The sequence below is a fragment of the Cydia splendana genome, chromosome 14 (assembly GCF_910591565.1).
Source record: "Cydia splendana chromosome 14, ilCydSple1.2, whole genome shotgun sequence".
NCBI classification, from domain to species: domain Eukaryota; kingdom Metazoa; phylum Arthropoda; class Insecta; order Lepidoptera; family Tortricidae; genus Cydia; species Cydia splendana.
In genome coordinates this window covers 13,052,331-13,068,520 of record NC_085973.1, presented here as the reverse complement: position 1 = coordinate 13,068,520, position 16,190 = coordinate 13,052,331, and the positions used below count along the sequence as shown (strand labels likewise).

Sequence of the window (16,190 nt, the reverse complement as noted above, 5' to 3'; positions counted from 1 at the left end):
TTATGTCATATTTTCACAGAAACGTACGAACATATCTTGCTATTTCAGTCAGTCTCGGTACAAAAAGTACTGATGTTGACTGAAGTAGCATGATAAATAGGAACGTTTCCGAAAAATACGATGCAAAACAATTATACACTCATCTTTCTCTGTGTGGTGTTGCTTGCTTTTTAGCAGAAAGATCAGATCTGTTTTTTCCTCTGCTTAAATTGCTGAATTATTTGTATTAATTTGTTATTCTATGTATTAAATCCTATGTTTCAGAACCATCCAGAACTAAATACAACTGGTTTAACATTAGAAGACATAAAGCAGAGAGTAGCACTTGTAAATGGTACAAAAAAACTCATGTTTGGCGGTCAAAAATCAGAAACATCCACACAGAAAGTGAAAAGGGGACCTAAGAAAGAGCCAAGTCAGAGACAAGTGAAATCTGATGCCAAAGCCAGTAAGAGAAAGGAAGAGGATGTTGAACATAAACCTTTGTTACCAAATATTAAAATAAAGTGTGAGCAAGAGGAGTCAGACTCGGAGAGTTCCTTCGCAGAGCCGAAGGGTGCCAAACATTCTAAAAAGTTAGGTGATAATGTTGAAATTAAGCAAGAAATTGTGGATCCTAAATACTCTGATGCAACAAAGTAAGTTTTGTTTTAAAAATATCGAATATATTGTATAATAATGTGCCTATTTTGCCCCAGATTTAGTTCCAAAATTTGAAATTTTAATTTGTGGTAGGTAACACTTAAATGAAGTTGAGCTATAGTTTTTAACCTTTTGAACGCCGCGCGTATCTTGCGCGCCGCGTCTGCGGGAACCTTGCTGGAATGCACGAAGCTTGATATTGGGCTGTAGCCGCGCGCGTTGACGTCTTCGGCGGTCAAAAGGTTAATGTATAAAAACTGTTGGAGCACAATTACCCAGTGGGGAGCAAAGTAGGCACATTTTAAGGAAGTATTAAATGCTTACCATAAGCGTTGTGTCAAGATCAAGACCTGGGGCCGATTGCATAACAAACTACAACTAATATTACAAGCGGAACTCCTTTTCTAATTTCACTTATTAAATAAGGAGTTCCGCTTGTAATATTAGTTGTAGTTTGTTATGCAATCGGCCCCTGGTTTAAAAAGTCTTATTATAACACATTTATATTTTTTCAGTATAAATTACAATGATCCAAAACTGGAAAGTGTCATCAAGCAAGAGCCTTTAGACCCCACACTTGCACTACAGACTGCTGGTAGAATAATTCAACCAGTTCCCATCAAATTGGAAGATCTCGATGGAATTGGTAAGTTTAAAAAGCTCATTAGTATAGTTTTATCATGTAGATTGTTTAAGTAAATTGAGAATCTTTAATCTAGAGCTAGACTATCAACTATTAACACTGTTAACTCACATTTATAGACGGGCTAACTGGTTAGCCGCGACCACGACCAGTGAAACCTGTGTTGAAACTTCGGTAAAGGTAATAAAATAAATTCGCGATAGACCCGTCTATAAAAGTAAGTTAATATGTGTTCAAAACGCGAATGTTTTAAATATTATATTAACACTCAACTGTGCCTGTGCTTTAACTAAATAGAACAAAGTCATGTGTAAATATTCTATGTCTTAGAAAAAGTGAGCGTATTGACGGTTATCAATAACACACCACTGCCATAAAAAGTCAGTCTAGATTCAGAAACGAGAGAACAATGGAAATGTCAATAATATTTTACACACAGTGATTAAGTCCCGCTTAGATAAAGTAATGCATGAAAATCATAAGAGTTAATAATTAATTGCATCGTCTGTAGTTAGTGCCTGCACTTTCATAACCGCATCTACACTAACATTCCTGTAGAAGTAGAACTAAAACCACATATAATTTCTATCTGCCGCAGCATCTCTAAACGATATATCTATAACAGACATGATGGCGTTGCCCGTCGAGTTAGCGGACGACGATCCCCCGTCGAATACGGAGGAAGCGGTGGATACAGACTCGGCGTTGACGGAAACGACGCACGCGAACTTCCTGTCGCTGGTGCGCGCGCTGTTCCCGGCGCGGGCGGCGCACCGCGCGAGCAAGCAGCAGCTGCACGCGCGCTGCGCGGCCGTCATGAGCTCGCCCATAGCGCCGCTCAACACCTGGTACAGCTGTGAGTTATTATTATATCAATAGAATAATTAACATTTTTACGTTTCGACATTATCACTTTTTTTTTATATGAGCCTAGAGTGTCCCACTGCTGGGCAAAGGCCTCCCTCCTCCCTTTCCACGTATCCCGGTTTTGACCCGTCTCCCACCAGTTCCTATCAAAGGCGTCAAGGTCATCTCGCCAACGCCGTCGAGGTTTTCCGCGACCCCGGGTTTGATGTGGGACCCAATTGGTTGTTGTTTTAGCCCACAAGTCATCCGGCATACGGCAAACGTGTCCCGCCCAGTCCTACTTCAGCTTGGCGGCTGTTTCAGCCACGTCGTAGAGCGTAGTACAGTGTTTTTGATGCGATCGGTCAACTTCACGCCGAGAATACTACGCTCCATGGCGCGCTGACAAACATTATCACGTTACGTTCATAAATATCAATGTTAGTTAAATACTAACTACCTACAAGTTTTTGTTTGACCCAATGGTTGACTGATAGAGAATGCCTTAAGGCATTAAGTCTGCCATTTGTACAATTTTATATCGTGCAATATTTTTTTAATAAATAAATCAAAATGAAACATAAATATGACGGAGGCGCAGCATGGGTGTGTACACAGGATGGCGGGTGGGCGTAGTATCTCGATGTATTACTTCACAGCTAACTCAGTATGCTACCAGTGCATGAAATAAACTTTCGGAGTTGTTAACCATACTAGTGCCTACTAAAATATCTAGTCGCTACTGGGATGTATTTAGATTGCACTCAAATAAAAGGATCGCATAAAATCGTTCAAGTCTTTATTCAAATCAAGCTAGGCCGGCTCCAACCGTACACCTCTTACCCGAGAAGATTTAAATCCTTCTCAATTGGAGAAGGGTATCCCAATATGGGACCGGCAACAAACTCGGCGGGACACATCTTTTCAAAACAACACTTCTTCTCTTTATTTTACAAAGGTAAGCTTCTGATCACACGTAAGAAATCAAAATAACACTTGGAATAAAAAACTTAGCTAAATGGTAAAAGAACGTTGGATTCTATAAGCTTTCAGAATAATCCTTCAGGTGTAAGCCTTCAGGAACGTGGCGAATTAGGCACGAGGTTGGCTAACGTCCGATCTCTAGCGCGGCTCGATCAATTCTGCTGGCGGAGCCTCACCGCTCCCGCCTCGAAGTCAAGCTGGCAAACCTGTTCGACCGGTCTACCAACATAACGACAAAACTACCAACTCGTGCCTACGTTCACCCAAGAGAAACCTCTTGACGTTCCAAAGCCTTCTACCTGTCATCTTAGTTCAACAATACGCCAATAGAGGGCGTTACGAGTATTCTTTACAGAACTTTATGAATTTCGTTACAACCAAGTAATACGTAGCTCAACATTGCTAATCGATTTTATACAGGCGTCAAACTATGAAACTGTAACGCTGCAATACGTCCTTATGGAGTCACGCTCCGACAAATATATCAATGCGGGTTACGTACTTCACATATTTCGCTTCACTTCACAATGTTTTTCTTCATCGAAAAGCTAGTGATAATTATCAAAACTAAATGATAATATCATATTCCGTACATAAGTTCCGAAAAACTCACTGGTACGTGCCAGTATTTAAACCTGCGACCTCCGGATTGAAAGTATTTCATTCTTCCTAAAAATTTCGGTTTAAAAAACTTTATTGTCTAAGAAATTACAGAAATTTCACTTACAAGACAACTTATTTCATGTGAGTAAATATGTAACTTTTTTAAATGTTAGGTTTTGGTCCTCAGTGTCAGAAGATTGGTGCGCCGAGTTGGATTCCGCGCTGGATTTCCTGGCCGGCGAGAGAGGCCCGCACCCTGACGACTTCGTGCCATACCTACAATATATTCCGGAGACGCAGGTAAACAACACATAGTTGATAATTGTACTACGTGTAATTCTCAATATAACGTCACGAACCATGTTGTCCTTTCACGCGCCACACGTTCACATTCTCACTTACATTACACAATTACTGCTCGGAGCGGTAGTGATATTACAGTTATGCCTGGGAGTTGAGAGGTAAGCCCGTCAACTCCAACCGTCGCGATATCGCGTCGGTAGAAAAGTTACGTTTTGTCTTGTTTTGTGGGAGACATGCTATTTCATAGAATATGAAAACTAAAAAAAACCTGGGAGTTAATTCCCGGCCACGACACGCATGCTCTGAGTGTGCAAGCTCGACGCTGACGCATACGTTGCTTAAGAGGAAAGGGAACGGCCGAGAGAGGAAAATAAGGACTATGTTTGTATGAAAAGGCGCTTCCTCCGCTTAAATCCTCCACTTTAAATGTAAGCCAATCGGCTTCCGAGTCGAGCGTGCACGCTCGAAGCGTCCGATCCGTGGCCCTCGGGTTAGAGGTTTAAGACATTTCAAAAGTACTATATGAGTTGAGGAGTCTAAAGTTAATGGAAATTATCGTTTGTGTTCAGATGTACCAGTGGATAGGCGCGGGTCGGGACTGCGACGCGATTTTGGGCCGGCTGTGCGAACGCTGGTTCCGCGCCGCGTCGCCCGCGCCGCCCGCCAACGAACCACCACCACCCAGGTTTGCTTCTTTAATTAAATACACAGGTTGTTTTTTAGGGTTCCGTACCTCAAAAAGAAAAAACTGAACCCTTACCGGAATGGCCAGACAGACAGACACCTTTATTTCCGAAACTTCCGAGTCTAATTTTTTGAATAAAAATACATAAATAGTTCTTTACCTATAGATGAGAGGAAAACCTATTAGAAATGTGCAATCAAGCGTGAGTCGGACTTAATTACTTAGACTTAATTGCGACTACTTTTTGACTGGAATATTTCTCAGCCTTAAACCATATTTTTACATCATAATTAACAAGTTTAGTAGTATGTAAAGCGTTATTTCTGTTATTTAAGTATAGTATACGCATCGAAGTACTAAAAATGCATCAAATAATATAGTTATGAACACAGGCACTGAGAAGTAAACAATTTCATTGCCGGCTAAACTAAAACAATGTGGTGGCGCGTTGATTATATTACACTTAGTTTATCAAATCACTCGATCAGTTTAATTCCCCATAATAATTTAAGTCCTATTGTAATATAAATGCAAACAATAAATAATTACGTCTTTTAATCCGTTTTAGAGATGGCGTATTAACGTCACTTATTTTTATTTAACAATTTTTCCATCTGACAGTTTCCATTTGACAGGGACAAAATGAACGAATGAACGAATGATTTTGGGATAAAGTAGTCGCAAACTGGTAACAATGTGTGCACACGGCGACGACACTTTGTGTGTAAATATGTATGTGTCGACCCTTCCCCATTTCTGGTAACTGTGTCGACACGGCGACGACTCTGCGACTGGAATTGTGACCGAAACAGACGGTGTCGACACAAGATGTGTCTACACCGTGTCGTAACGGCGACTGAAAATGGTTGTATGGGTTGATCCGACCTCTACGGGTTTTAAAAAGACATTTCATTCACGTTCCACATAAAAAAATACATTGTTAAAAATTTAGTAATGTGCGGAACCCTTGGAACGCGAGTCCGACTTGACCGGTATTTTTTTCAGTGGGACACAGAGGAAATTTGAAACTATCAGTTACGTTTTAGACAGACAATTTGATTGGCCAATTAACTACTCACTCTGCTTTGTACCAATTTTCTATTACAATGTCAGATCAGGCGGATAAATTTGGGCAGTTGAACTGTCATTTTAGTATCTGGGATATAACGACAACAAGAATTAGAAGATAAAGGGTCTTAGAAATATTTATTTCTTATTTTTAATTTTTAACAAGCAGAAACGTCTGCGAACGATGCTATTAAGCTTACAATAAATTGAAAAGTGGAAAAATTACTGTCTGTGTGTTATCGATACTCCAGCGCTCGATCCAGAGGCCGTGCGTTCAAATCACCCAAGACAGTAATTTTTCCACTCTTCAATTTAATTATCTCTTTTTTGACAGCAATTGTGGTGTGGTGTTAGTTGGGGTGGCGGGATAGTGTGTTGAGTTGTGGTGTAGTTGTTGGTGTGGTAGACTTGTAAAAGCATTCAAATCGTGAGATGTCTGAACTTTGGTCTTTACACAGGTATCCTACGTCATGGGTTGTGCGTCCTCTTACTAGCGCGGAAATAGCGGATTTCCGAGCCCAAGAGAGAAAGAGATATGCAGCTTCGGCAAAACCTTTCACTTACGTCCAACACGGGTATGTTGAGTTGTAACATAATCATTAAGAATTCGCTTGTGATTTTGAAGACACAGGTAAAATTCGTGTGTATCATTTCCAGAGTAATCACACCGCTAATCATGTTGTTGAGGCTATTGAGGTCTTCAGCAAAATAAGGAAAAGCGTAATGAATACAATAGCATTTAGATGAAATAGAATTTAAATATTTTAAATCATCAAATAAAAAAATGTGAATTATTTATTTATTGAAACTTTATTGCACAAAAGAACAACTTAATGTATAAAAGGCGAACTTAATCCCATGAGGCATATAAAACGGAATTATTATTGAAGTCGAGCTGCTGATATTTTTGTGTGCTGACCGTTTTCTTTTGTTATGTCTGTTTTGGCGAATCCAGGTACCGAGCGGTAGTAGGCCCTTGCGCTCGATGCGGCGCCGGCGGTGGCGCGGCCAGCGCGCTGCTGGCCGCCTCGCGGCCGCGTCACGCCTCCTTCCTGGCGCTCGTGCGCGACGCCGTGGCGCGCCTGCCCAACGGCGAGGGCACCCGCCACGACGTGCTCACCCTGCTCAAGTGAGTGACACTATACAGAATTTCCTGGCTGCCTCAACCGGCAAAAATATTATCAAGCTTCGGATTTTTCATAGCACGGTAAGACTAAAGTGAGCTATGGAGTCGATATTCCCCAATTGCATACACTCCTATCCGATTATCGACTGGGCAGAATATCTTTACTCATTATCTTTCAGCTGCTAGTGTATAAAACAATATAATATAATATAATCTTTCAAAATTGTGTTAACCGTTACTTTTATCGCAGGATGTCTCAATGGATCTCAGCGTGCAGTGACCAGGCGCTCCTGAGCGCGCTATCCACGGCTTTAGACAGGCTATTGTCTGCCAAGCGGGACCCCGTTGTAAAATACGACCAGAGGGCGGCCATTTGGACATATTTGCACAGAAACAGGTATCATAATACTTCCTCTGGGTAGGTATTTTTATAATGTTTTAACAGCATTTATTTCCTGCTGATATTGCTTGATGAATTTATAGATTTTTCAAGCATTTTAGATTATTTGTCAGGGGTCAATAGTACATTGTGCAACATGGGGCGTAAGTTGAATATTGCAAACGAGAGTAAGTTAAATCGCGACGGCTTGCCGGAGCGATTTATAGACTCGAGTTTGCAATATAATTACGCCCCGAGTTACACACAATGTTTTTCATCACACTTGCGATACAAAAATTAAGTATAAAGACAAAAAACTGTTAATTATGGCACTAGAAACTTCATAACTCCCTAGGGAGGACGCTTTTTCTATAACTCCCGCTAAACCTTCGTACAATTCCACATTTACTGAGCGAGTGTGATGAAGAAAGCTTTACGAAATGAGCAGGAATGACGTTAAGTAAATAAAATAAACGCCCTCTCTGAGTTTGGACTAGTCAGAATCATACTCTACGAGTCTTTGTCAGATAAATATAAATAAAGTACAGTGGGAGGTAAAAGCTTGTATTTTTTTACAAAAACTTATTTGTCGCATCGTTGATAAAAACAAATAAGTTAGCAATATCATAGAGAAAAAAATACATAGATTGATAATGATAATGTTGTTGAGCATTAGACTTTCCGGTCGGTGCTATATCTATTGTCAAGTAGCAATACTGATAATTCCGCTACTCGATGCTAGATGTCGACTATGAAAATAATAGTCTTTATTGTACCAAAACTGATGTATGGAGTGAGCACTCTTGTCCTACTATATTTCTCTATGGCAATATTGTGTGCAGGACGGAAGAAGATTGGTTGAAGTCAACAGCGCGAGGGCGTCGCGCGGCGGAGAAACGGGAGCCCGAACCAGTGACGCCACCACCTGCGGTAACTATAAGTTTATTGTATTGTTCTTAAGGCGATTTTGAGACGAAATATTCTGCTGTTCCTATCCCTAGGCACTGGTATTCTGTAAATGTATTTTTTTATTGTTTTCTGTTTAGTAAAAACACTTTTTGGCGTGATTAGATTGTGCTCACTGCAGTGCAATTTGCTATTCAACAGACAGGTCGACGCCGAACAAGTTGCCTCGCGAGGAAATTGCCGCGTGAAGGATATGCATATAAACACGCACGGCCACGGCGAGGCACGTTTTCATCAGTGAACAAATTTCATAGACCGAGCGGCTCGAGCAAGGCAAATTCCTCGCGAGGCTGCTCGTTTTGGACGAATCCGTTTATCTAGTAATTTTTCATAGTCATCTTTCAATGAGATGTACAAGATCCGTACGACTACTTATTACAAGAATTGGTACACAGTGCAATTAATACTTAATGGTCGGAAAGGTATCGCCGATTTTACAGCTGCCTTTCGATACCGTTCACATTGACATGACACTTTCTTTCAGGTGGAGTTAGAAGTGGGCACGGAGGCGTCAGTATCGGACAGCGACGTGGACGTGGACGTGGAGGGCGGCTTGGGTCCCGGCTCGGCGCAGCTGCTGCTGGCCGCCGCCGCCACCCCCTTGCCCGCGTCCACGCCCGCCCGCGGCCCCGCGGCCGCGTCCACGCCCGCCCCCGCCCGCCCCGCCCCGCGCGGTCCCGCCCGCGCCCGCGCCCGGGAGCGGCCCAAGAGCAAGCCCACCAAGCCGGATCCGCAGGTACTGTAGTGGTGTCTGTGATGAACAGCGGACAATAGACAAAGGATTAGCCGTTCGGGGCCAGCTACAAATCGAACGACTATACTTGAGGGTACTAAGCCTAAAAAAATGGTTTAAGTAAGTATTTTATATTCTTCTTCCTCGATTCCTCGTGACTGAGTCGCGACCACATGAGGTCGCTATTTTGTGCACCAAGGCTCTCTATTCTGCACGATTTTCCGCCTTCTTAATAATAGGTGCCTTTGTAGATCCCTGGCAGGCCTTCTTTACAGTGTCCACCCAGCGGGTTGGTATTTTATATTATTAGTTTCAAATAAGCAAATCTAACCTAATTGATATATGTATTATATTATGTCGTACTTGTAGTAAAAGTTTTAATTCTTACAGGCGCGGCCGACCCCTACCCAAGCGAAACCTACAGTAGCCCCACCCAAGCCGTCCCCACAACAAAAATCCACACCAAAGGCGGCTCTCATGGCCCAGTCGGCCAAACAGGCCAGCCTGGTCGCCCAGGCTGTGAAAAGCAACCTCATAGCTCAAGCGGCCAAACAGGCCAATCTAAGTCAGCACGCGAAGCCCGCTCCAGCCAAACCAGTCAACGTGGTTAAGGTATAACATAACTCGTTCATGGTCAAACAAGCCAGCCTGGTCACCCAGGCCGTGAAGAGCAAGCTCAAGCGGCCAAACAAGCCAATCTAAGTCAGCACGCGAAGCTTGTTCCTGCTAAACCTGCCAACGTGGTTAAGGTATAACATCACATTGCAACCCCATCTGGGTACACTGGTACAGTCAACTGTAAAAATATGGGTGTAGCCAGCTTATTCAAAAATATGTCCCCTAGTTCTTAACTCGCTGCCATAAGAGCTATGGGACATATTTTTGAGATGATTTGTGCACCCATATTTTTACAGTTGACTGTACATAAATAAGCCAGCTTAGTTTCTCCAATCGCGGGGAGCTCCTTATTTGCTATAAGCTTTATGAGGTAGTTAAAATGGTTCCGAATGATGGGATTTATACATTGTTAGATTTGAACGAAATGGGGACGACTACAGCGGTGGAGAGTTTGCCACCTGGTGCCCTAAATCGAAAAGTTTATCTTGACTTTGATACTTCACGCCGATACTACCCCCTATCCCCATACAATACAAGCAAAACACGAAAACTTAAATTTGACACTTTTCGTCATTACACAGGAGTTTCCTGTACTCGTACATCTATATTAATTTTCACGCCACTGTTCGGAAATGTGGCAATAGATGGTCTAAAACCAAGCTGGAAAGTAGGCAATAGCTGTAGCACCTGAACCACCACTACTACAATGTTTCATTGTTATCATCATCTGTCATTGGTGACGATTCGCTACAGCAATGAGTATCATTTAAAACATAAAAATCAATAAAAGGTCTTTTTTGGCGCAACTTTTTCCTAAATAAAATTAGATTATTTATAGGACCAATTTCTCGTTAAAAAAAAAAGAAATGTCAAAACCATTCATTCATTCAGTCAGTTCATTCGATTCACGCTTAAGGCGTTTTTTACTTTTGTAGCTGTTTGTGGTTTTCTAGCAAAAACGCTTCTAAGTTTAGAGTCGGTTTGAAGCTTCGAGCAACACCGGCTTCCGACACATCGGAAGGGAGTGGCCCAAGCGATATCTCACCGTACAAATCTTTCTGCCATTTTTCGCGGGGGGAAAGGTGCACACAGTCGCACTTCTCACACACTTACATACAAAATCCAATCTGTAATGACGACACAAATACATAGAAAATGACACACGTCAAAGACAAATCTTGCAAACCTCGATCTCTTTTTGTGTACGGACGAGTGACAGGTGTCACAACACGCACACTAACACATTTTCGTTGAAGTATGTTATTGTATTCTGAGAGATGAGAAGTCGGATTTGTCGCTCGACCGATCCGCAATTTGTACTGAGCGAGCAAAATCGATAAATCCAACAATTACATGAGACTAAAATATAATAATTGTGATTGAATGTAATTAAACGTATGATATGTAAAAAAAAATATTACATGTGAAATGTAACACTTTCTTTTTGTAAATTTGATGTCCCCGACCTCTTTTTATAACAAAAAACCGAGCAAACAGGCATTTTTGTGCAGCAGTGTTCACGCGCGCGTCTGGACTCGGTCTAGTGAAAAATCCAAGTGCAACTAGTTTTATTACCCGCGCTAGATTAGATTGACGCGCTAATCTTGTACCTCGGCAGAGGGGAAATAGTGCGAATGCCGCCTCCCTTCCGTGTTGCTCGAAGGTTTGAAGCAAACAACAGAAAAACGCCTCTTAAAAGTGATAAAAAAAGTAAAAAAGGCGGGATCGGAAAATACTCACTGAATTGGATAGTGTAAATTGTGTTTGACTACATAAATACAAGAAACACGTATCTACGCTCGCTATAAAAATGAGTTCTTCTAGTGAAGAAAATGATATTTTTACGCTGACGCTTACCGAAATTCAAGAGACAGCACAGGCAGTGGCTAGTAATTTGCTACCAGAGAAATCGCGGCCTACTTATAGTTATGCAAATGTTTTCTTATTTCCTCGCAGTAGTCGTGAAAAGCACTATGTAATGCCTCGGCCGGAAACGCTTAAGATGGACTCGTATTATTTGAGGGCCTCCACTGACGTGTCGGCCCTCAAACTCACTCGTCCATCTTTTAGCGGTTTTCCGTCCTCTCTTACAATGTACTATATCTAACAGGTCCAGAAACCAGCTCAACCAGTGAGCCAACCGGCCAAGCCGGCTGCGAAGCCGCTTCCATCGCCCAAGCAAGCCGCGCCCAAGCCGGCGCCCGTGGCCAAGCCGTCTCCGGCCAAGCCGCCGCCGGCCGCGCTGCCCAAGTCCTCGCCGACCCCGGTGCAGCAGGCGCCGCTCAGGCAGAGGACCCTGCTGGTCGAGGCTCCACAACAGAGTGTTAGTTGACTTTTTTGCTGTCGTTGTCAGGATTCTTCACTTGGTACCAATTTCTCTTCCGGCTCGCAGCGAATCATTCGACATTATCGTTGGTAAGCATTGTCAAACGATTGTAAAAAGAGAAAATAAATAAAACAGACAGGAAAAAATGCATAACAAACATACATCCAAACGAAAAATTTAAATCGTTTACAAACCGTGAGTTTTTGATAAGATTATTGAATAGGCATTATGCCTATTCAATAATCAGTCATCAGTCAAAGGAATTAGGCATTCGAATATGTTTACTATCATACATGACGTTTTCCGATAACAGGCAGGTACTTACCATTTTATATTCATTGTCAATTCGAATTGTGTGTTGAACCCAGGGTCTTATAGAATGCAAAGGGAGGGAGAGTAAGTTAATAAACGGACAGGCAGAGGAGTTATACTGTTATTTTGCCTTCCAGATAACCGCTCCGGTAGTAACGAGTCAACCCACTGCGCCTGTTGTTTCCATCGTACAACCTGTATCCACCATAACGTTACATCCGGCACCGAACAAGGTAATTAATTACAACAAAATATTTTTAAATACTTTAAACATAAATACAACAACACTTAAAATAAAACATATTGTTAAATATTTACCATATCATGCACGACCACATTTTTTGTTGTCCATACTTTACTTGGCTGAAACTGGTTTCCATATAAAAAAAAAGCGAATTGAACAGGTTAATGTATGTATGTAATTCACAATTAATTCACCAGCAGGTAACACAAGGCACGAGATCGCTGCTCATAAGGCCGCCTGCTGTACAGACAACTGTCACTGCAGTTGTCTCTACGCCTATTTCACAGGTTAGTAGTTTTGTTTATTAATATTTATACGACGACAAGGGGAAATAGCTTAAAAGTTATGTTAATTCTTATCATCATTGGCAACATCATCTGTTGTAGATGCTTGTTACGGCGCTTGTGAGTTTATGGGGTCTCTGGTCATCTTCGCAGTTAATTTACATTCTGTGGGTACAATCTATACGTAGTTGCCCGGTGCCGATCGTTCGTGGCCATTGGCCTTCTGATTTAAACATCAAATGTAAAGTTAAGCAAATATAAAGTGAGCCAATCTTGTTCAAACTTGTTGGAGAGATCGGCTCACTTTATATTTCGCCAACCTTAACTACTGTGCAGATGGTTGAAATGCCTTTGACTTTAAGAGCGCTATTACATTTCGGCGTTGAGCGAGTTTAGGTATTTTACGCGCTGCGGCAGGCCGTGCGAGCTCAGTATGCCGATCCCTTCTACCACACTCGCACTACAATGATGGATTAAACATTCTTGATCCTTCGCGAAGCATATTGAAATCAACCATAACAACACTAACTGTACTTAACTTTTAAAGTTCTAAAACTGTTATTTGGTAAGTACGAAAATACTAAATGCAGTGCAAATGTACATAGGGGCTGTTCATAAATTACGTCATCTATTTTTGACGATTTTTGACCCCCCCCCCCCCACCCCTCAAATCATCCAAAAATCAAGCTTCGGATGAATCTGTTTCCTCCTACGTCATGTTACCATCATCCGATGTCCAGACCCCCCCCCCCCCTCTCCTCCCATTTGAAACGACGTAATTTATGAATAGCCCCATACTCGTACTTATGAAGGTATATTACTCGAAAGAAATTATAGGTACCTACTCGCTTATTTACATGTTTCGTCATTGCATTTGGTACCTATAGGTTGTAAAGTTTGTATCAACGAGGGTTTAAAAATGAACTGGTACTGAGGATCTGATGATGATTAAGGTGGTCACGGATACCAATCAACCATGTAGTAACATGATTAGGCTCGTTTGATTCGTCTCAACAAGATCTTTGACACTGAAGATACACAGGGTCTGATGATGGAGCTGGAAGGTGGCCACGGGTACCAGTCTATCATGTAACTAAACAACTTCGTGTTTGGGCTCGTTTGATTCATCTCAACAAGATCTTTGACACAAGACAGTACTCAGGGTCTGATGATGGAGCTGGAAGGTACCATTACCAATCAACCATGCAACTATGCAACTAAACCACATCGTGTTTAGGATCGTTTGATTCGTCTCAACAAGACCTTTGACACTAGGTGATACTCAGAGTCTGATGATGGAGCTGGAAGGTGGTCACCGGTACCAATCAAGCATGCAACTAAACCACTTCGTATTTAGGCTCGTTTTATTCGTTTCAACAAGATCTTTGACACAAGATAGTACTCAGGGTCTGATGTTGGAGCCGGAAGGTGGTCACCGGTACCAATCAACCATTCAACTAAACCACTTCGTGTTTAGGCACGTTTTATTCATCTCAACAAGATCTTTGACACAAGGTAGTACTCAGGGTCTGATGATGGAGCGCGAAGGTGGCGACGGGTACCTGTCTATCATCATCAGCTCCATCATCAGATCCTGAGTAGTATCTTATGTCAAACATCTTATTGCGACGAATCAAACGAGCCCAAACACGAAGTGGTTCAGTTACATGGTAGACTGGTACCCGTGGCCACAGTCCAGCTCCATCATCAGACCCTGAGTACTAACTTGTGTCAAAGATCTTGTTGCGACGAATCGAACGAAGCCAAACACGAAGTGGTTTAATTGCATGGTTGATTGGTACCGGTGACCACCTTCCGGATCCATCATCAGACCCTCAGTACTACCTTGTGTCAAAGATCTTGTTGCGACAAATCAAACGAGCCCAAACACGAAGTGGTTCAGTTACATGGTAGACTGGTACCCGTGGCCACAGTCCAGCTCCATCATCAGACCCTGAGTACTAACTTGTGTCAAAGATCTTGTTGCGACGAATCGAACGAAGCCAAACACGAAGTGGTTTAGTTGCATGGTTGATTGGTACCGGTCACCACCTTCCGGATCCATCATCAGACCCTCAGTACTACCTTGTGTCAAAGATCTTGTTGCGACAAACCAAACGAGCCCAAACACGAAGTGGTTCAGTTACATGGTAGACTGGTACCCGTGGCCACCTTCCAGCTCCATCATCAGATCCTGAGTACTATCTTGTGTCCAAGGTCTTGTTGAGACGAATCAAACGAGCCTAAACACGAAGTGGTTTAGTGGCATGGTTGATTGGTACCGGTGACCACCTGCCGGCTCCATCATCAGACCCTGAGTACTATCTTGTGTCAAAGATCTTATAGAAACGAATAAAACGAGCCTAAACACGAAGTGGTTTAGTGGCATGGTTGATTGGTACCGGTGACCACCTGCCGGCTCCATCATCAGACCCTGAGTACTATCTTGTGTCAAAGATCTTGTTGAGACGAATCAAACGAGCCTAAACACGAAGTGGTTTAGTTGCATGGTTGATTGGTACCGGTGACCACCTTCCGGCTCCATCATCAGACCCTGAGTATTATCTTGTGCCAAAGATCTTCTTGAGACGAATCAAACGAGCCCAAACACGAAGTGGTTTAGTTGCATGGTTGATTGGTACCGGTGACCACCTTCCGGCTCGATCATCAGACCCTGAGTACTATCTTGTGTCAAAGATCTTGTTGAGATGAATCAAACGAGCCTAAACACGAAGTGGTTTAGTTGCATGGTTGATTGGTACCGGTGACCACCTTCCGGCTCCATCATCAGACCCTGAGTATTATCTTGTGCCAAAGATCTTGTTGAGACGAATCAAACGAGCCCAAACACGAAGTGGTTTAGTTGCATGGTTGATTGGTACCGGTGACCACCTTCCGGCTCGATCATCAGACCCTGAGTACTATCTTGTGTCAAAGATCTTGTTGAGATGAATCAAACGAGCCTAAACACGAAGTGGTTTAGTTGCATGGTTGATTGGTACCGGTGACCACCTTCCGGCTCCATCATCAGACCCTGAGTATTATCTTGTGCCAAAGATCTTGTTGAGACGAATCAAACGAGCCCAAACACGAAGTGGTTTAGTTGCATGGTTGATTGGTACCGGTGACCACCTTCCGGCTCGATCATCAGACCCTGAGTACTATCTTGTGTCAAAGATCTTGTTGAGACGAATCAAACGAGCCTAAACACGAAGTGGTTTAGTTGCATGGTTGATTGGTACCGGTGACCACCTTCCGGCTCCATCATCAGACCCTGAGTATTATCTTGTGCCAAAGATCTTGTTGAGACGAATCAAACGAGCCCAAACACGAAGTGGTTTAGTTGCATGGTTGATTGGTACCGTTGACCACCTTCCGGCTCCATCATCAGACCCTGAGTACTATCTTAAGTCAAAGATCTTGTTGAG

At 42.6% G+C, this 16,190-nt stretch overlaps 1 protein-coding gene across 1 annotated transcript in view; it reads left to right on the top strand.

The window, feature by feature from the left end:
- Positions 1-16,190, top strand: part of LOC134796650 (nuclear factor related to kappa-B-binding protein) — a 39,261-nt gene that overhangs the window by 2,781 nt on the left and 20,290 nt on the right. Inside the window, exons 4-17 of the mRNA XM_063768788.1 lie at positions 265-638; positions 1,158-1,288; positions 1,911-2,141; positions 3,906-4,018; positions 4,591-4,706; positions 6,233-6,349; positions 6,730-6,903; positions 7,151-7,297; positions 8,122-8,209; positions 8,730-8,981; positions 9,369-9,590; positions 11,707-11,919; positions 12,372-12,467; positions 12,676-12,765. Of these exons, the coding sequence (XP_063624858.1) occupies positions 265-638; positions 1,158-1,288; positions 1,911-2,141; positions 3,906-4,018; positions 4,591-4,706; positions 6,233-6,349; positions 6,730-6,903; positions 7,151-7,297; positions 8,122-8,209; positions 8,730-8,981; positions 9,369-9,590; positions 11,707-11,919; positions 12,372-12,467; positions 12,676-12,765 (2,364 nt within the window). The remainder of the gene's footprint in view (positions 1-264; positions 639-1,157; positions 1,289-1,910; positions 2,142-3,905; positions 4,019-4,590; positions 4,707-6,232; positions 6,350-6,729; positions 6,904-7,150; positions 7,298-8,121; positions 8,210-8,729; positions 8,982-9,368; positions 9,591-11,706; positions 11,920-12,371; positions 12,468-12,675; positions 12,766-16,190) is intronic.